Source organism: Rhinopithecus bieti, unplaced genomic scaffold (genome assembly GCF_001698545.2).
Source record: "Rhinopithecus bieti isolate Rb0 unplaced genomic scaffold, ASM169854v2 scaffold_1557, whole genome shotgun sequence".
Lineage (NCBI taxonomy): Eukaryota > Metazoa > Chordata > Mammalia > Primates > Cercopithecidae > Rhinopithecus > Rhinopithecus bieti.
In genome coordinates this window covers 466,676-486,663 of record NW_016803512.1, presented here as the reverse complement: position 1 = coordinate 486,663, position 19,988 = coordinate 466,676, and the positions used below count along the sequence as shown (strand labels likewise).

General features: G+C 51.1%; 1 protein-coding gene across 2 annotated transcripts in view; it reads left to right on the top strand.

Moving 5' to 3' along the window:
• Positions 1-19,988, top strand: part of ADAMTS2 (ADAM metallopeptidase with thrombospondin type 1 motif 2) — a 240,338-nt gene that overhangs the window by 197,946 nt on the left and 22,404 nt on the right. For both annotated transcript variants that reach the window (XM_017888102.1, XM_017888111.1), the window contains 4 exons: positions 12,527-12,672; positions 14,656-14,831; positions 16,605-16,738; positions 19,598-19,721. In XM_017888102.1, the coding sequence (XP_017743591.1) occupies positions 12,527-12,672; positions 14,656-14,831; positions 16,605-16,738; positions 19,598-19,721 (580 nt within the window). The remainder of the gene's footprint in view (positions 1-12,526; positions 12,673-14,655; positions 14,832-16,604; positions 16,739-19,597; positions 19,722-19,988) is intronic.

The window sequence follows — 19,988 nt, the reverse complement described above, 5'->3', positions numbered from 1 at the left end:
CGTTATCTCCATGGAGGGACATTTGGGTGGTTTCCACCTTTTGGCCATTGTGAGTCATGCTGCTGTGAACATTCGTGTATAAGGTTTTGTCTGAGGACCTGGGAATTGGTGTTTTTAAGATGTGCCCAGATTTAATGAAGGGTTAGAGTTGTTGGTAACTCACTGGGGGCCTGGTGAGGCCAGAACCACCCAGCTAGTCCTCTTCCCACAGGAGCTCAGCAGAAGGAGCAGGGCAGAACATCTGCCGTGACCCCAGGGGGTGCTTGCGGAAAGCTGAGTTGGAGAACAAGACCAGCTAAGCATGGCTCCCTGCCCGCCCCACCCACCCCAGGCAGGGAGGAGGCACAGGGAATGGAAGGCAGGCCCTGCACAGGCATGCTGGCCCAGGGAGCAGGAGCAGGAGCAGGTGGGGCCCCCACATGTGTGTGTGTGGCTGGCCTGCACCCCAGCTGATTGCCCCCTGCTTCTCCTGCAAGGTAGAAACGGGGTGGGGGAGGTCTGGTGAGGACAGGGAGCAGATGCAACCAAAGTGTCCCCTCCTCACAGAGACCACTGACCTGGCCGCAGCCCTTCACTCATTTTGGTGGTAGGATCCTCTGCATTTAGCCCAGTAAGTGAAATTGCCTTTTATGTATAAAGAATAGTTGTGCTGACTGAGGGGCAGAGCTGGGGCTCTGCTCAGCCTCCCCTGGTTCCCGAGGAGCATAGGTTGAAATTGACCTAGATCAGGATTCAGTGCTGAATCCTGTGTTAGGGGTTAGGGGAATGTGGAAGAGGGGCTCCTCCGGGTAGCTGTCAGAATCCCTGAATGTGGGTCTGGATGTTTCCCTGTTCTACGCATCACTGTTCTCTTGCACTGTGATTTTACGTCTGGAAAGCAATCATCTTCTCTCCCACCCTTCCCTGCAAGGGGAGCCAGAGGGGAAGGAGAGAGAGGAGAGAGCAAGGCAAAGCCTGGCCGGGCTGGAGAAATGGCAGGTTGCCTGCTGAAAGTGGCTCTGGGACAGAGCTGTCCGTCTGCATCCCCAGACACCCGGCAGGGGCTGTGGAGAGCTCAGGCTCTGCATGAGGCCGCTGACTGGGAACTCCTGCTGGCTGTCCCAGCACCTCACTCCCCTCTTGGCCTCTGTTGCCACCATTTCCTAGAGAGAGAAGATCTGTCTCTAGATTCTAGACACGGAGGTAGCTGGGAGAGAAGCCACAGAGCCCACAGGTGATCTGCCCTCACCCTCTGCTGTGCGGCTGCATGGCCCATCCATTGCCTGCCCTGAGCCCATGTGCACCGGGAGGCAGGGATGCTGCGGTGCCTGCGGGTTCAGAACCTTGGCCTCCATAAGATGAAGCAGAGGACCAGGGTAGTGAGAGATGGGGCCAGGTTGCTCAGTGGGAGGGGTGGGGTGGGGGCAGGGAGGAGGGGAGCCTTTCCATGGAACTGATTGTGTTGGACAGGCTGGTTTGGCTGGTTTGGGTGAGAGGGGAGAGGTGGGCTCATTCCCTTTGGGTTAAAAAAAAAAAGGCAATAGGCCAGAGGATTAGGCTGAGGAAGCTACATGTCTCCTCAGCTCTAGATTCATTCATTCATTCATTCATTTCCCCATATGACGGGTTCCAAATTCACGCAGCACACATAACCTTTCCCTTTAAATGTTGAAGTTTCTCTAGTGGATGGAATATTTGTAGGCACTTAAGCATATGTTTATAAAACATGTCAACAACATTAAATGGTTTCTTTTCTAACAATGGGTGAGAGATCAGAGGATGAACTCTTCATGCAGGGTCATCACACTGAGGAGATCAGAGGATGCTCTTCACGCAGGGTCATCACACCACTGAGGAGAATCAGGAATGAAGCTCTTACGGCAGGGTCATCACACTGAGGAGATCAAGGATGACTCTTGCACGGAGGGTTATCACACTGCGGAAGATCAGAGGATGAAAACTCTTCATGCATGGGTCATCACACTGAGGAAGAATCAGAGGTGAACTCTTCATGCAGGGTCATCCATACAACACTGAGGAGATCAGAAGGATGAACTCTTCACGCAGGGTCATCACACTGAGGAGATCAGAGGATTGAACTCCTCACAAGGCGCAGGGTCATCACACTGAAGAGATCAGAGGATGAGACTCTTCACGCAGGGTATCACACTGAGGAGATCAGAGGATGACTCTTCATGCAGGGTTATCACACTGAGATCAGAAAGGACTGAACTCCTTCACGGCAGGTCCATCACACTGAGAAGATCAGAGGATGAAAACTCTTCACGCAGCGATTATCAAACTAGAGGAATTCAGAGGATGAACTCTTCACTGCAGCGTTATCAACACTGAGATCAGAGAATTCGAAACTCTCAACGCAGGGTTATCACCTGAGGAGATCAGAGATGAACTCTTCACGCCAGGGTTATCACACTGAGGAGATCAGAGGATGACTCTCACACAGGGTCTCCACACTGAAGCAGATCAGAGGATGAACTCTCACAGGCCCCGCTAGCTCGGTACCAGGGTCATCACACTGAGGAGATCAGAGGATGAACTCTCACTGCAGGGTCATCACACTGAGATCAGAGGATGAAACTCTTCACGCAGGGTTATCACACTGAGGAGATCAGAGGATGAACTCCCTTTCACGCAGTGGTCATCACCTGAAGGAGATCAGAGGATGAACTCTTCACGGCAGGTCATCACACTGAAGATCCAAGGAGAAACTCTTCACCGCAGGGTTATCACACTGGAGGAGATCAGAGGATAACTTCTCATGCAGGTCATCACACTGAGGAGATCAGAGGATGAACTCTTACAACGCAGGGTCTCACACTGAGCAGAATCAGAGGATGAACTCTTCACGCAGGGTTCATCACACTGGAGGAGATCAGAGGATGAACTTCTTCACACAGGGTCATCAACACTGAGGAGATCAGAGGATGAACTCTTCACAGCAGGGTTATCACACTGAGATCAGAGGAATGAAACTCTTCACCGCGGGTTTCACACTGAGGAGATCAGAGGATGAACTCTTCAATGCATGGGTCATCACACTGAGGAGATCAGAGGAATGAACTCTTTCATGGAGGGTCCATCCACACTGAGGGAGGATCAGAGGATGAACTCTTCATGCAGGATGCATCACAATGAGAAGATCAGAGGGATGAACTCTTCCACGCAGGGTCATGACATGAGATCAGAGGATGATGAACTCTTCACGCAGGGTCATGACACTGAGATCAGAGGATGAAACTCTTCATGCAGGGTCATCACACTGAGGAGATCAGAGGATGAACTCTTCATGGAGGGTTATCACACTTTTCAGCGCTCATAGCTGTCCAGGAGGAAATCAACCAGCCTATTAGAGGAATGACATCTGCGTGGCGGAAATGAGGGTGACTTTTTCTCTTTCTGCATTGCTTTGTCTTCCTGTTCCCTTCTACACATTTGTATCCAGGTCTGCCCCAGGGGTGGTCCCCCACACTGCAGACCCTGGGGGGCTGCCCTGAGTGGTCATGCCCAGCTTCCATTTCCAGGTTAGGCACTGGCTTGCCCAGTTGGGACAGGGGAACCACTGTGTGGCTCCTTCCATCCTCCTGGCTCCTGGTTCCTGCAGCCACCAGTGATTTAGAGTCTGCCCCGGCCGCAGCCTTCAGCAGTGCCAGGACAGCTCACCCACTCCATCTTCCTCAGCGTCGGCTGCTCTAACAGAAATACCACAGGCTGGTGACGTACACAACAGAGCCTTGTTCTTCGCAGTCCTGGAGGCTGGGAAATCCAAGGTCTGGGTGCCAGCAAGGTTGGTTTCTGGAAGGACCCTCTTCCTGGCTTGCCATGTTCCCGTGTTCTCTTCACATGGCAGGGAGAGAGGGCATCTCTCTCACGTCTCTTCTCATGAGGATGTCAATCCTACTCATGAGGGCCATTACCTAACACTTCTCAAAGGCCACCACACTGGGGGTCAGGGCTTCACCATATGAATTTGAGGGGACACACACACTCAGGCCATGGCATTGCCTTACCTGGGCCCCTCCTCGCCTGCAAGCCCCACCTGCACCACTGGCTGAGGGGAACACCAGCCAGCATTTCTCTGGATTGTTCCCCTCCCCTCCATGCTCGAGTGAGGGGAGGCTTTGGGGCAAGAGATGAGGTAACGGTGCCCAGGAAGGAGATGGTTAGGACCCCAAGTGGCCGGGAGCCAGGGCTGCCTGACCCCAGTCAGTTCCTGTTGGCCCAGCCTGATAGGAAGAGCCCTTGACCGCCTGCCCACAGTATCTCCTTCCACAGAGTAGTGGCCTCTGCAGTCCCCACGTGGCTCAGACTGCCACAAAGGCAGGCCTGGGAGGATTTTAGCAAGGCATGAGAGTGAGGGGCCTTTGCTAGGAAGGAAGGGAAGATGTGGGCAAAGTCGGGTGCTGGGCAGGGCTTGCCCAAGCAAGGAAGACCAGGAAGGAAGCACAGGAGGGGAGCAGCTCAGGCGTGGACACAGGAGTACAGGTCCCCAGAAACGACCTCAGACACAGAGACCTGATGGTAGAAGTTCCAGGGCGCACTCTCAGGGCCAGTGCTGTGGGGAGACTGAGGCACTGCACAGGGATAGGACTTCAGGAGAGGGCTCGGCCAGCACCACGTGCAGCTCTGGAGCCTTTCAGAGTTGGCCCAAGTGAAGCAACGTTTGAACCCCAACCCTGACCGGTCACTGGCTTTGGCTATCCCCAGGAAAGGGACATGACTTTGGTCTGGGGGCTGTTCCTGGAAAAGAACTCAGCTGTGAGCCATGAACAGCCCACATGCTCTACAGTTTGAGGAATCAATGACTTGGTCCTGAAGAGGTATCTGGGTGGCACAGCACGGGGTCTACTGCGCCAGGTGTGCGTTGAGGAGATGGAGGTGTGCACAGGGCAGGGAGGGAAGAGAGTGGGGTCTGTTCAGAGCAGTCAGCACTGCAGTGCTGATGTGCTGGGGCAGGCGACCCTGAGGGGTAAGTAGAGGCCAGTCGTACCGAGTCTTTGATGCCAGCCACAAGGCTTGGTCCTGCTGCAAGAGGGGAGCCATGGAGGGGCTTTGAGGAGGAAGCAGAAGTCGATTTCCCATGAAGCTCATGATGCTTAGGCTTCAGGGCCCCTGGCTCACCTGACCCCCTTCCAAGGCCCGGGGAGAGGCCAAGCCATGTGTTCACGTGGTCATATGGTTTTGTAAATTTTGCAAAAATAAGATATTTTAACCATATTTGATTAAGAGCACTTCTGTCTTCATTCCTGCTTCTCACTGATGTACCTCTTCTCCCGTGGGTGGCATTAGAACGGCCTCGGGCATTTTGCTGCTTTGACTACAGAGAAAATGGATTGAGGGCATTTTTTTGGCTTATTGCCACGGTTCTGTCTCTTACAAGTAGAGTTAAATTATTGTGTCTGTCCAGGTGTGATAGTAGCTTCCAGAAATACTTGCCACACCGCTGTGCCAACTCACCTGGGGTCATTGCAGAATATGGGCTGTGTGCTGGCCGTTTCCTCAGATCTTTGGAGAAAAAGGTGCCTCAACGGTACCTGAGGTTATGACTACTTCTATATGAGCAGCATTTTGTTTTCATTTTAGGTTTGTTTTATAGATGGAGTACTTTAAACACAGATCCAACATGGATATTTCTTTAGAAAGGCCAAGTGTAACAGGATGGTCTGCTTGTCTAAAAGCTGGCCTAGGTCATGTGTGGTGGCTCACACCTGTAATCCGGCATTTTGGGAGGCCAAGGTGGGTGGATCACTTGAGGTCAGGAGTTCGAGATCAGCCTAGCCAACATGGTAAAACCCCATCTCTACTAAAAATACAAAAATTAGCTGCACGTGGTGGCGCATGCCTGTAGTCCCAGCTACTGGGGAGGCTGAGGCAGGAGAATCACTTGAACCCAGGAGGTGGAGGTTGCAGTGAGTCAAGATCATGCCAATGCACTCCAGGCTGGACGACAGAGTGAGACTCTGTCTCAAAAAAATAAATACAATAATTAAAACATAAATAAATAAAAGTTGGCCTAGCCTCACAACATATGGATGACAATAAATGAAGGGCTCTAAAAAATTTCAAAGACAGAAGAGAAACCTCAATGAAAACACAATGCAAAACTGTTGATTACGTCTGAATGCACTGTTTTCACTTCCATTTGGAAAGTGGCTTGGGAATGTTTCCATAAAATAAGGAAGAAATGACAGACTCTGATTTGGATATATGTATAAAATATACCTTTTATCATTTTCAAATTTATTTATTAGAAAGGAAAGAAAATTCAGATAAAAATTAATGGAATGTGAAACTAAAGTAGTAGAAAATGAGCAAGGAAAAAAAAAATAACTCTGGCTTCCAAAAGCTCATTGTCACCAAAAAAAGAAAGGTTTTATATCAAACCAAAAGCAGTCACTCATTAGGAGGAAGAGACACATATGAAAGAAGTTAACAGGCTCTTGGAGCATTTGACAGCCTCATTAATGAAGAGGAGGGAACCTGATGAACACACAGGAAAATGGTTCAGACATCTTTCTGATTTGACATGAAATGCTGACAACATCAAAGACGCCAGGAAGCTGCGAATGCTGCCACTACAGTGAGGCATCCACAGCAACTGTTACCGAGCATTGCTCATCCAAAGAGTGTCTTAAAGGCCAGCTCCCACAGAGAAAACTTGAAATGCCCTGAAATCCACATCAAGGATGGAAACCAGAGAGCACCTCCTCCAAATCTGATCATCCTAAATGTTCAGATGTCATCACCCATAACTTCTTTAAAGTATTGATTTTTTTTTTAAAAAAAGAAAGAATTTCCCTCAATATGCCAGGGCAAGTGTTGGCCAACTCCATCTGCTGCCTGTTTGGTTGATATTGGTTTTTTTCTCTAACAGATTTAATAAGGTGAGATCTATATTTAAATTCACTTTTTAAAGTATGCAGGCCGGGTGCAGTGGCTCACGCCTGTAATCCCAACACTTTGGGAGGGTTGAGGCAGGTGGATGACCTGAGGTCAGGAGTTCGAGACCAGCCTGGCCAATATGGTGAAACCCTATCCCTACTAAAAATACAAAAAAAATTAGCCGGGCATGGTGGTGGGCACCTGTAATCCCAGCTACTCAGGAGGCTGAGGCAGGAGAATCGCTTGAACCCGGGAAGCGGAGGTTGCAGTGAGCCGAGATCGCGCCACTGCACTCCAGCTTAGGCAGCAAGAGCGAAACTTCGTCTCAAAAATAAATAAATAAAACAGAGTGTACAATTCAGTGATTTTCAGTGTATTCATAGAGTTTTACAGTCATCGCACCAAGCAAATGTTGGAACATTTTTGTCACTCTGAAAAGTTCCAAACCCCTTAGTAGTCACCCCAATCCATCCTACTCTCGGCCAGCTCCAGATAGCCACTCATCCTCTTGCTGTCTTTATAGATTTTCTAATTCTGGACATTTCATATCAATGAAATCATACAACATGTGACATTTTGCACCTGGCCTCTTTCACTTGGCATAACGTTCCCAGGGCTCATCCCTGTTGTAGTGTGCAACAGCACTGCATTCCTTTCTGTTGCTGAGCTCATTGTCACACACACACACACACAAATCTGTTCCATTGCTTTTCATGTGCTTAATGGCTATTTGTCCTCACATCAGAAGAGACTAAAGGGCAAAAGGGGGCCTAGCTAGCTACCTCTGGCCTTTTATAAGGCTACTAATCCCATCCAGGATGACGGAACCTTCATGGCCTAATGATCTCCTTAAGGCTCCACCTCTTAAAACTGTCTCATTAGGAATCAAGTTTCTAATTTTGGAGGGGACACAAACCAACGCTCAAACCGTAGCCTCCTATGATCATTAACAAGACAAAGATGTTTGGTCATGCTACTTCTATTCAGCATTGTCGTGGACGTTCTAGCCAGGACAAGTAGGCAAGAAAAGGAAATAAAAGACATCTGTATTGGAAAGGAAGACATCCATATTGAAATACGCTCTTAGATTCTGTTTGCTGATATTTTGTTAAGAATTTTTATGTTTATACTCATAAGAGATATTGATCTGTAGTTTTCTTTTTTGTGTGATGTCTGTCTGATTTTGTTATCAGGGTAATACTAGCCTCAGGGAATGTGTTGGGAATCCTTTTATGTTTTTTGGAAGAGTTTCTGAAGGATTGGTATTAATTTTTTAAAAATGTTTAGATTTCTTTACATTCTAATTGGTAGAATTCACTGGTGAAGCCATCTGAGCCTGGACATTTGTTTGTGGAGTTTTTATATTACTCATTCGATCTCTTGTTTAGGTCTATTCAGATTTTCTATACCTTCTTAATTCAGCTTTGGTAGTTTGTATCTTTGTAGAAGTTTGTCCATTTCCAGTGCTTTTTTTGGTTTCCATGGGGATTTGAATTATTCTCTGGTGTTACTTGCTTTCAGCCAGAAGAACTTCCTTCAGCATTCTTACATGGCAGGTCTGCTAGCAATGAATTCTTTCAGTTTTTGTTTATCCGGGAATATCTTTATTTCACTTTTATTTATGAGAGATAGTTTTGCTGAATTAAACCTTCTTGGTTGACACTACTGCCTCTGGCCTTCATTATTTCTGATTAAAAGTGAGTTGTTAATTTTATCGTGATTTCCCTGTATATCGTGAACCGTTCAATGTTCAGTATTTTCTCTTCATCTTTGTCTAATTTCAACATTTTAACTATGGTGTGTCTAGGTGTGGACCTCTTTGCATTTACCCCACTTGAATTTAATTGCATTTCTTAGATGTGTAAGTTAATGTTTTTCATCACATTTTGGATGTTTTGAGCCTTTTTTAAAAAATATTTTCTGCTTATTTCTCTGTGTCTTCACCTTCTGGTACTTCTACTATGCATTTTTTATTGTACTTAATGGCTTCCATGTTCCTCAGAGGCTCTGTTCATTTTTCTTCATTCTTTTTCTCTCTGCTCTTTAGATTGCATGGTTTTGATTAATCTGTATTCAAGTTCAGTGACTGCATCTTCTGCCAGCTCAAATCTACCATTCAGTGAGCTAATTAATTTATTTTTTAAGTTTTTGTACTATTCACCTCCAGAATTTCTATTTAGTTCTTCTTCTTCTTCCTCCTCTTCTTCTTCTCCTTCTCCTTCTCCTTCTTCTTCTTCTTCCTCCTCCTCTTTTTTTTTTTTTTTTTTTTTTTTGAGACAGAGTCTCTGTTACCCAGGCTGGAGTGCAGTGGCACGATCTCAGCTCACTGCAACCTCCACCTCCCGGGTTCAAGAGATTCTCCTGTCTCAGCCTCCCGAGTAGCTGGGATTACAGGATGTGCCACCACGCCCGGCTAATTTTTGTATTTTTAATAGAGACAGGGTTTCACTATGTTGGCCAGGCTGGTCTAGAACTCCTGACCTCAGGTGATCTGCCCACCTCAGCCTCCCAAAGTGTTGGGATTACATATGTGAGCCACTGCATGCGGCCTCGATTCAGTTCTTTTTATAATTTCTATCTCTTTCCTGAGATTCTTCATTTGGTAACACGTCATTCCTGTACTCTCCTTTAGTTCTTTAGACATGATTTCCTTTTATTCTTTAAACACATTTATTTTAGCTGCTTTGAAATCTTACCTGCGAAGTCGGACATCTGGGCCTCCTGAGAGGTAGTTTCTGTCACCTGCTGAATTTCCTGTGGATGGGTCACACTTTCTTGTTTCTTTTCATGGCTCAGAATGTTTCCTTGAAAACTGGAAACTTCAGATAATACACTGAAGAAACTGTGGAGAATGATCCCCCTGGGCCTTGTTGCTACTGTTTGCTTGTGGATTTTGTGACCTGGTCCTGCTGTTTCAATGAAGCTTATTTCCCCTGCAGTGTGCAGCCACTGATACTGCTCACCAGAGGTCACAGCCTTGGTCATATGCACAGTCACCCTAACTGCACCCCTGCTCCTAACCCCCTGGGACAGTGGCATTAGCCAGGCTCTCTTTGACTGTCTCTTTCCCAGATCTTTCCATTAAGCTTCTGGTCATTCTGCCTCTATTGCTATCACACCCAACTGTTGGCCTTCCCCTAACTGCTAGCTGCTACTAACTGCTAGTGCGACTGATTGCTGTATTGTTTTTGACAATGTCCTGGGGTGTATAACTTGCTCTACAATATGACCTCATTAAATTCTAGACCTTTCACAGGAGCAGGGTGTTGCCAGTATCTGAGGGCTTCAGGAGGGCTCTTAGCTGTCTTTGTCCCTGGTTCTGTCTGTTTAACTTCTACAGGTTGAGCATCCTTAATCTGAAAATCTGAAATCCAAAACACTTCTGGTTCCAAACACTTCTGGTTCCCAGCATTTCAGATAAGGGATACTCAACCTGTAGTTGGTTTAACGTTTTGTTTGTTGCTATTAGGACCACTGGCCTCCTTTTAATTGCTGACTGCTAAGACCCCTGTTGTTTCTGACGGTGCCCTTAGACACGAACATCCTCCATGCTCTGTTTCAGATCCAAGTCAGTCCCGTTAGGGAGAGCTATGAAGCCTTCTGTTCTGACTCTCCGTCTGGGCAGACCCCTGCACCCCTGCACCAGAGCTAGGAGCAGGGTCAGTGGCCTGCTTCTCCCAGAGTGACATTCCTGGCCTACAAACTACTCACTAGATGGGAATGGTAGCCCCTAGTCTTCTGGGCTTGCCCCTTTCAACATGGAACCTCTGCCCTACAAGCAATCTGGGGAGGGGGCTATCAGGTCCACAATTCTTGGCCTGGTGTACCTGGAGCAGAGCTTCTGCCCTATGAGTGGGGCCTGGGTAGGGGAAGGGGGCCCCAGGCCTCTTGGCCATCCCACTGGAAATAGACTCTGCAACAGAGTTGGGAGGGATGACGCCAGTGGCCTGACTTTCTCAGTATGAAACTGTAGCCTCAGACTGGGAGCTTGGAGTAGAGGGAGCCCCGTCTTCCTGGCAGTAAAGCCTCGTCAGACTGAGCTAGGGAAGGAATGGGGGAGGCTTGTGGCTCAAATGCCATAGACTTTTGCTTTTCTTACCAAGATTTAATAGATTTTCTTGAAAAAAAAATGCTTCTTTATTTATTGTATAGACCTTAGGACAATTTCCAAAGACTTTAAATTGTTGCTTTTTATAAAGTAATTTTCATCGGTTACTGGGGAGAGGGGTCACCAGCCTCCTTACACTTCCATTCAAAGTTTCTATTTGCTGCCTCTTTTTATAAATAAAGTTTTATTGGAACACAGCCATGTCCATTCATTTACAGGTTGTCTATAGCTGCTTTCAAACTCTGATGGCAGAATTGATTAATTGCAACAGAGATTATATAGCCTGCAAAGTCTACAATAGTTACTCTCTGGCCCTTTTACAGAAAGAATTTACTGAGGAATGGTTTGCTGAGAAGAGTTTGCTAAGGAATGGCTGCGTTCTCTTTCTGTTCTCTTTGTGGAAACAGTGCTACAAAATTAGGTTATACAAAGAAGGGTTAAAGAGTATGCAGTCAGCCGGGCATGGTGGCTCACACCTATAATCCCAGCACTTTGGGAGGCCAACACGAGTGGAGCCCCTGAGGTCAGGAGTTTGAGACCAGCCTGGCCAACATGGCAAAACTCTGTGTCTACTAAAAAAAAAAATGCAAAAATTAGCTGGGCGTGGTGGCGGCACCTGTAATCCCAGCTACTTGGGAGGCTGAGGCAGGAGAATTGCTTGAACCCGGGAGGTGGAGCTTGCAGTGAGCCGAGATCATCATTGTACTCCAGTCTGGGCGACAGAGCGAGACTCCGTCTCAAAAAAAAAAAAAAAAAAACAACAGTACGGAGTCAGAACTGAAGGAAAAGTTCCATCATTGTTCTTTGTTTTTTGGTTGGTTGTGGTCATTGTCAGTTTTAAAACGTTTTCGTATGATGTATTTTCTCATTTCAAGTCAATAATCCATTTTGCACCTAATTTAATTCTTTAATTTTGCAATCTTCTTCTTAAAGCGGGTCCCCTAAACTAGAGACGCTTCCTCCCCCTTGACCTAGAAGAATGGGAGCACTGTGATCAGATTAAGTTGTGAAATTGTTTTTCCGACATGCCAGCGTTGTACTTTATTCCTGGTTTTTACCAGCGTTGGACTTTATTCCTGTTTTTTACCATGTCGGCTATTACTTGTCCCTCTTTTCTGTAGTATTTCCTCTAAATTGCCTTTTTTACTTAAATAAACCTTGGATGTCTTGCAGTCACTGGCCTGATACGCCAGTGGTATCTTTATAAACGGGCTGTGTGTGGGCACCCAGGAGGCATCTATCCTGGTGACGTAGTATGGTGCCGGTTCCGGCTGAGGGGACACAGAGCTGCTGGAAGGCAGGAGGGTGGGTCAGCAAGCGGGAGGCAGGGCAGGCCGGCCCCTCACTGTGCCTCTTATTGCCTCTGGCGGATGAGGCCTGTCTTCCAGGGGCTCTGAGCATCTAGGGGCAAGGGTGAGCTCCCCCTGTGCCCCGGAGCCAGGCCAGGACATGTCCCAGGCACTGCAGGCTGCGGAGTGCTGGAGTGTCCCCACGGCCTGGTGTGAGGGTGAGTGGAGGGACTGGCTTCCTGTCTTTCAGCATTGCTTTAAAGGACACTGCATCTGGCTGACGCCTGACATCCTCAAACGGGACGGCAACTGGGGCGCTTGGAGTCCGTTTGGCTCCTGCTCGCGTACCTGTGGCACAGGCGTGAAGTTCAGGACCCGCCAGTGCGATAACCCACAGTGAGTTGGCCCCACGTTCCCCTGGCCTTCCTGAGTGGCAGCTGAGGGTCCAGGAGACCCTCTCCAGCCAGCCCTGTCCTAGAGGGCCCTGTGGCTGCTCACCAGTTCTGGAGAGGTGCAGGGCAGGCTGCCCCGCCCGCCTCACCCTACCTGGGAGGGGGCCACGGCTCAGGGGATGCTTAGCTCTGCCTCTTACCCCTTCCCCCGGACTGGGCCCGCGGCCCACCTGCCTGCAGCCCACTCTAGACAGGTTTACTCTGTCTCTCCTGGCCACGGGCATGGAGGAGAGGAGGCAAGACCGAGCTGGGGAAAATGGGGGTAAACGGGGGTGGTCTTTCAGGCCCCCGGATGCTAGCACCTGGGCAGCTATTTGCAGCCAGGTGAGGGCAGGGTTGGGACTTGTCATCAGTGTCTGGCTGTCCAGGGCAGGGACAGCCTGTGGAGCTGGCCCATGCCAGCTGCATCCCCGTGCCCAGCCACACCCCACCCCTGCCCGTCACGCAGGCCCCATGCCCTGTGCTGTCCTCCTGCGCCTTCTCATTCCTCCCACCTCACCCCACACACCCTGTAAATGTCTCCTGGGCCCATGCGCCCTCCTCGGCCCACAGCCACTTTCTTATCTACACCCTCCTCTCCCTCCTCCTCTGCCTGCCTCCTCCTGCCTGAACGCTCACCCCGGCCTCACCCCGGGAGCGTCCTGGAGGGGCTGGGGTAGAGGGAGAACCCTCCACAAACATCAGCGTTACTCCATCTCCCACCCGCCCAGCGGGCCCTTACCCTGCAGGCCCTGCGGCTGCTTAGACACACAGAGCTTCTGTCTTTCCCTTTTGGCTTGTCTGGTATTTTAAAGATTTTGATTTGCCTGAAAATATTGACAATCTGTAATTTCACATTAGAAAAACAAACAAAACAGATTTCCAGCCTTCGAATCGGGCATCACAGATGCACAGCCAGGCCCAGTTACCAGCTGGCCAGAGGCCTCCGGGGTGCGTCCTGGCTGCTGGGCTCCGGCCTCTGCAGCCGCTCCTGGGTCCTGTTCCCTTGGGCTGCTCTGCTTGCTCTGGCCAGGCCTGAACTGGACCCTGGGGAGCCAGAGAGGGCCATCAGTCTTGGTTCTGGGGAGGGAGTCAAGACCATATCAGCCTCCCTCAGCAGCACTTGTGAACATGCATGTGCATGGAGCCCTCTCCTACCCCTGCTATCCTCCTGCCCCAGGCTCCAGGCTGCTCTCCCGGCCAGGAGCAGACAGGGAGCCCCATGGCCCCTCCTCAAGCACCCTTGGGGCTTTTACACCATACTCGGGAAGATATTGCTGGGCATTTAGAACCTCAAGAGGCAGTGTGTGGGTCGGTGCTGCTCTCAATGAAGCGAAGACGTTACAGAGACGCAGCCCGCCTTGTCTGCAGGGAGAAAACCCAGCGGCCGTGGTACATCTGTCTTGTGCCAGACACTTGCTAAGAACAGCAGCACCAGGACTCTGGGGCCTCAGCATGCCTCTTTCTGTGCCAGGCTCAGTGCCCAGGGCCAGCTGCAGAGAAGACTCGCTCAACTCCTGCTGGCTGGGGTTCTCGCCCTGTGGGGAACACAGACCTAAACACCCAATCACAGCTTCCTGTTCATTTCCAAGCCCAGGCATCAGTGCTGGGGAGGGGGTGGCACTGGGGCTGTGAGCAGATGCTGCCTCCCCACAGGAGCCCCAGGAGGGAGGATGTGGCCATCCTGCCCTGTCCTTTCAAGATCTTCACTCTGAGGCCCGACAGGCTGGGGAACTGCCCAGGTCTTATACCTGCGAGGTGGCAGAGCAAGGTCCCTTTGCTCAGCAGAGCTGCCCCCCGACACCTGAGACTTAGGGATCCCCCCTGACACCTGCCCCCCTGACACCTGAGACTTAGGGATCCCCCCTGAAAAGATCTCACAAGTGGCACCCAGGTGCTGCCTCTTTCCATTGGCGCTGAGCAGCAAGGCCTTTGCTTTCTCCTCCAGCCCAGCCAACGGGGGCCGCACTTGCTCGGGCCTTGCCTACGATTTCCAGCTCTGCAGCCGCCAGGACTGCCCCGACTCCCTGGCTGACTTCCGTGAGGAGCAGTGCCGCCAGTGGGACCTGTACTTCGAGCACGGTGACGCCCAGCACCACTGGCTGCCCCACGAGCACCGGGATGGTGAGCCCCTCTGGGGACAGCAGTGGGGCTCAGCAGGCAGGCCCTAGGGTGGGCAGGTGGGGGTTGCCTTGGCTTGTGCCTGTGATTCTGCATGGGGCAAGGCTGCCACGACCCTGGGCTAGCAGGAGAGCCCACCCTGACTGGTGTGGCTGCCCTGTGCCACTCCCGGGTGGGGCATTAAGGTTCCTAGCAGGGCTGCAATCCCATAGCAGCCAGAACACCTGGAGTAGCTGAGGACATGGAAGAGGTGGCTGGGCTGTGGGCTCAGCAGGGGCTGGGCTCCTGCAGTCCACCAGGGGTGGACAAGGCTTGAACTGCATGATCAGCTCAAGGCTGAGGCCGGGGCTGGCCCTGCCAAGGAATCTGGTGACCTCTGACCTTCTCTATTAGTCAGGACTCTCAGTTGCAAGTGTCAGAAAGTTGACTTCAACCGGTTTCAGCATTAGAAGGCATTTATTGCTCAGGGACCTGAGGAGTCTGGTGGCCTTGGGCATGGCAGTGCTTGTGTGGCAGCTGGGGACCTTCCTGTGACAGACTGTAAACATACAGTCCCTGTTTCTCCTCCGTGGCTATTGCCCTAGCCCAGCACCTGCTGCCCTATGTGGGCCAGTGCAGGGTTGGAGGTGACAGAGCAGACGGGGTCCCCCTCTGGCGGAGGCTACAGTCTGGGGGCCCAGTGTTTTCGTTGCCTCTGAGATAAAGGCTGAGAAGGGAGGGTTCCGGGGATCTGGGTCTGAATCCAGGCAGGCTGGCCTCATTCTGGATTTCAGAGATTGACTGAAAAGGATTCTTTATTTACTTTTTTTTTTTTCTTGAGACGGAGTCTCACTCTGTTGCCCAGGCTGGAGTGTAGTGGCACGATCTCGGCTCACTGCAAGCTCCGCCTCCCAGGTTCACTCAAGTCTCCTGCCTCAGCCTTCCGAGTAGCTGGGACAATAGGCACCTGCCACCACAACCGGCTATTTTTGTTTTTGTATTTTTAGTAGAGACAGGGTTTCACCATGTTAGCCAAGATGGTCTCAATCTCCTGACCTTGTGATCTGCCTGCCTGGCTTCCCAAAGTGCTGGGATTACAGGTGTGAGCCATTGCTCCTGACCTTTTTTTTTTTTTTTTTTTTTTGAGGGGGGGTCTTGCTCTGTCACCCAGGCTGGAGGCTGGAGTGCAGTGTGTTGTGGTGCAGTCTTGGCTCACTGCAAGCTCTGCCTCCTGGGTTCAAGCGATTCTCCTGCCTCAGCCTCCCAAGTATCTGGGATTACAGGCGCCTGCCACCACACCCAGCTAATTTTTGTATTTTTAGTAGAGACAGGGTTTCACCATGTTGGTCAGGCTGGTCTTGAACTCCTGACCCCAAGTGATCTGCCCACCTCAGCCTCCCAAAGTGCTGGGACTACAGGCGTGAGCCATCGTGCCCGGCCTGGAAAGGGTTCTTTAGATAGCGACCCAGCAAACAGTCATTTGCAGCCTCAGGGGTCTCCAGGCGGGGCCTCAGGATGTGAGAGCCAGGCTGCACCAACAGCCTGGCTGGCTTGGTTGGGAAAAGCTCTTCCGAAGTCCACAACCACCAGAGTCAAAGGCTCAGGAGACACAGAGACAGGACGGGGGCTGCTGTCACCCACCCCTTTCCCTCTCTGTCTGCCCTGGAGGGCGGGCCACATGGGGGCAGGTGAGTCCTAAGACCCTCTTGGAAATTTCTCCCTGCATGGTGCCTCCTTTGCACACACCTGGGGAAGCCATCAGGGCTCCTTGCAGACCCCCAGCTGCTTCCCTTCCAGCCAAGGAGAGATGCCACCTGTACTGCGAGTCCAGGGAGACTGGGGAGGTGGTGTCCATGAAGCGCATGGTGCACGACGGGACACGCTGCTCCTACAAGGACGCCTTCAGCCTCTGTGTGCGCGGGGACTGCAGGGTGAGTACACAGAGGCTGGCGCAGGGGGCTACCGTGTCAAGTCTCAGCTTCCTGGGTACTGACCTCCCGCTTTTTGGGCTATAAGATGCGTGAGGTGAAGCACACAAAATGTCAGGAACAGTGCCCGGACCAGGGCAGGCTCTTAGCAAATGTCTGTTTACCTCTTCCCTGTGCTGGGAGCCTCAGACTTGAGTATGCCTAGGATTCACCTGGAGAGTTTGGACTCCACCTCAGACATCCTGATTCCACAGATCAGGGTGGCGGCCTGGGAGCATGAATTTTTAGGAGCATCCCAGGTGATTTCCAATGCACATGACCTACAGGGATCCTTGTGAAGCAGGCCCCGTCCTTGCACCCTGTAGGGCACTAGGCAGCTTCTTGCTGGATCTGGGGGACCCCTGTGAGGGTGACTGGTTTGGTGCTTTGTAGAAATGCCTCCCCTGTTTTCTTTTATTATGATGCCTTTGGCTTCAGTCTTAGGCTGTCAGGAAAAACAATCATGTGTCACCTCGGCATGTGACAGTGACATGAACATAGACTTGTCCCTGCCAGGCTCTCCCGCAAACAACTGGAAGCCTCTGCTTAGGGCTTGTGTAGACAGGACTGATTGCAGGAGTCATGGAGGCTGACTCTGGCTTGACCTTCCTGAGAAATAGCAACGTCGGCAGGAAGCCATCTCTAGGGGAGTGGGCGCAGGTGCAGCGGCTGGGGCTGGAGGCTGGAAGCTGGAGGCTGGGGCTGGAGGCTGGGAGCTGGAGGCTGGGGCTGGGGACTGGGAGCTGGGAGCTGGAGGCTGGGAGCTGGAGGCTGGAGGCTGGGGCTGGAGGCTGGGAGCTGGAAGCTGGGGCTGGGGACTGGGAGCTGGAGGCTGGGAGCTGGAGGCTGGAGGCTGGAGGCTGGGGCTGGAGGCTGGGAGCTGGAGGCTGGGAGCTGGGAGCTGGAAGCTGGGGCTGGGGGCTGGGAGCTGGAGGCTAGGGCTGGGGGCTGGGAGCTGGGAGCTAGAGCCAGGAGAGTGCTTGAGGGCTGCTCTACGTTTGCTCCTGTGACTTCAGCAGGGCAGAGAGGCTGGTTCAGCCAGATCAGCCAGAGCCTGGCAGGGAGGCTGGGCTATACAGCTGGCTCAGAGATGGTGACACCACATACTCCAAAACAAGCACAGGTGGTGTCTGCTTTGTACCCGTGGGATTTTAACTGATGGAGACCTCACCCAGTGAGGACGTGGGGAGGCCAATGTCGCTGAAAGGCCTCCTCAGGAAGGCAGGGCAGTACAAAGGGAACAGCTCGGGAATGGCCAGTTTGAATCATTCCAGTGAGCCCTGGAGTCCAGGGTGGTCCCCAGTTGTCTGGTACCTGACCCTGGGATGACTTAGGGTAAAGGAATCTTGGTTTGGTATGTGAGGCCTGGATAAAGGGGGTACTTGGGGTATAGACTGAGGACTAGCTGGTTTGCATATGAAAGGTGTATCCCCAGCCCAGTGCTTTGCTGTCCCTTAGAACTGGGGAGCCCTGGGAGGTGTGGTCTCTCCCTAGACAGGAAGACTTTCAAGATGTCAAAACATCAAGACATAAGAAATTTTAAAAAACGAAAACATAATACAGGCAGCAAGCATGGGAAACAGTTGTAGTACAAGTAGCTTTAGATGGCAGCTATGAACATGGTTGCAAACCTAATGGGGAGGAAAGATCACTAATCCACCATCTCAGTGGGTATGGCTATCACTTCATTCCTCACATTGATATTAAAGAAGGATAGGGGCTGGGCGCGGCGGCTCACGCCTGTAATCCCAGCACTTTGGGAGGCTGAGGCAGGCAGATCATTTGAGGTCTGGGGTTTGAGACTACTCTGACCAATATGGTGAAACCCCATCTCTACTAAAAATACAAAAAAATTTAGCCATGCATGGTGGCACATGCCTGTAGTTCCAGCTACTCGGGAGGCTGAGGCAGGAGACTCACTTGAACCTGGGAGGTGGAAGCCGCAGTGAGCCGAGATCACGCCACTGACTCCAGCTTAGGCGACAGAGCGAGATTCCATCTCAAAAAAAAAAAAGAATAAGTTAAATATTTTATTAATGTTGATTTTGACAGGTAATAGCAGGTTGCTCAATTTTGCATAATTAGAAAACATAAATATTCATGCAGAATCTAATACTGGGTCAAAAAATAATATCCAACTGGATTCTGTCTATTAAAGAATATCAACACTTGGCTGGGTGCAGTGGCTCAGGCCTGTAATCCCAGCACTTTGGGAGGCCAAGGCGGGCAGATCACCTGAGGTTAGGAGTTCGAGACCAGTCTGACCCGTCGTATTAAGAATACAAAAAAATTAGCCTGGCATGGTGGTGGGCACCTGTAATCCCAGCTACTCGGGAGGCTGAGGCAGAAGAATTGCTTGAACCCAGGAGACAGAGGTTGTAGTGAGCTGAGATTGTACCACTGCACTCCAGCTTGGGTGACAGAGTGAGATTCTGTCTCAAAAAAAAATTTAAAAATAAACAGCATCTCCCGCTTGCCAAACATAAATGTTCACCAAGCCAGGGAGAGTGTCTGCCTGGGCCCCGGTGGGTCCCCTGCCCAAGATAAGCCACATATACAGGGACCCAGACGGAAACTGCCAGGTCGAGACATGCTGTAGGTGGCAGGCAAGGTCGATTTAACTGATGACCAGACGCATTCTGATTTAGGAGGTAATAAAAGATGAGGCCAGGCGAGGTGGTTCGTGCCTGTAATCCCAATGCTTTGGGAGGCCAAGGCAGGAGGATTTCTTGAGGCCAGGTGTTCGAGACTGGGGACAACATAGCATGACCCTGACTCTACTAGCCGGACATCTCAAGGGCTCACTGCCTCCTCCCCCAACAGAAGGTAGGCTGTGACGGTGTGATCGGCTCCAGCAAGCAGGAAGACAAATGTGGCGTGTGTGGAGGGGACAACAGCCACTGCAAAGTGGTCAAGGGCACGTTCACACGGTCACCCAAGAAGCACGGTGAGTGAGTCCCTGCCCTCTGCCCTGGAGCCTGGATGCCTGCAGTAGCTCATGCCCGGACAGCTGTGGGCCTGACTCATCCTGGGACTGTCCGGGGTCATGACTATTCTGGGGAGGGGGAGAGGTCTGTGACAGTGATGGGGAGGGAGAATCCTAAGTCGGGGACAGCCCCAGCTGGGTGCCAGGGTGGGTGGAGAAGAGGAGAGTGGGGGCCTAGGTCACAGGAGTCAGAGTGGAGAATGCCAGTATCTGAGGATGTCGGGGTTG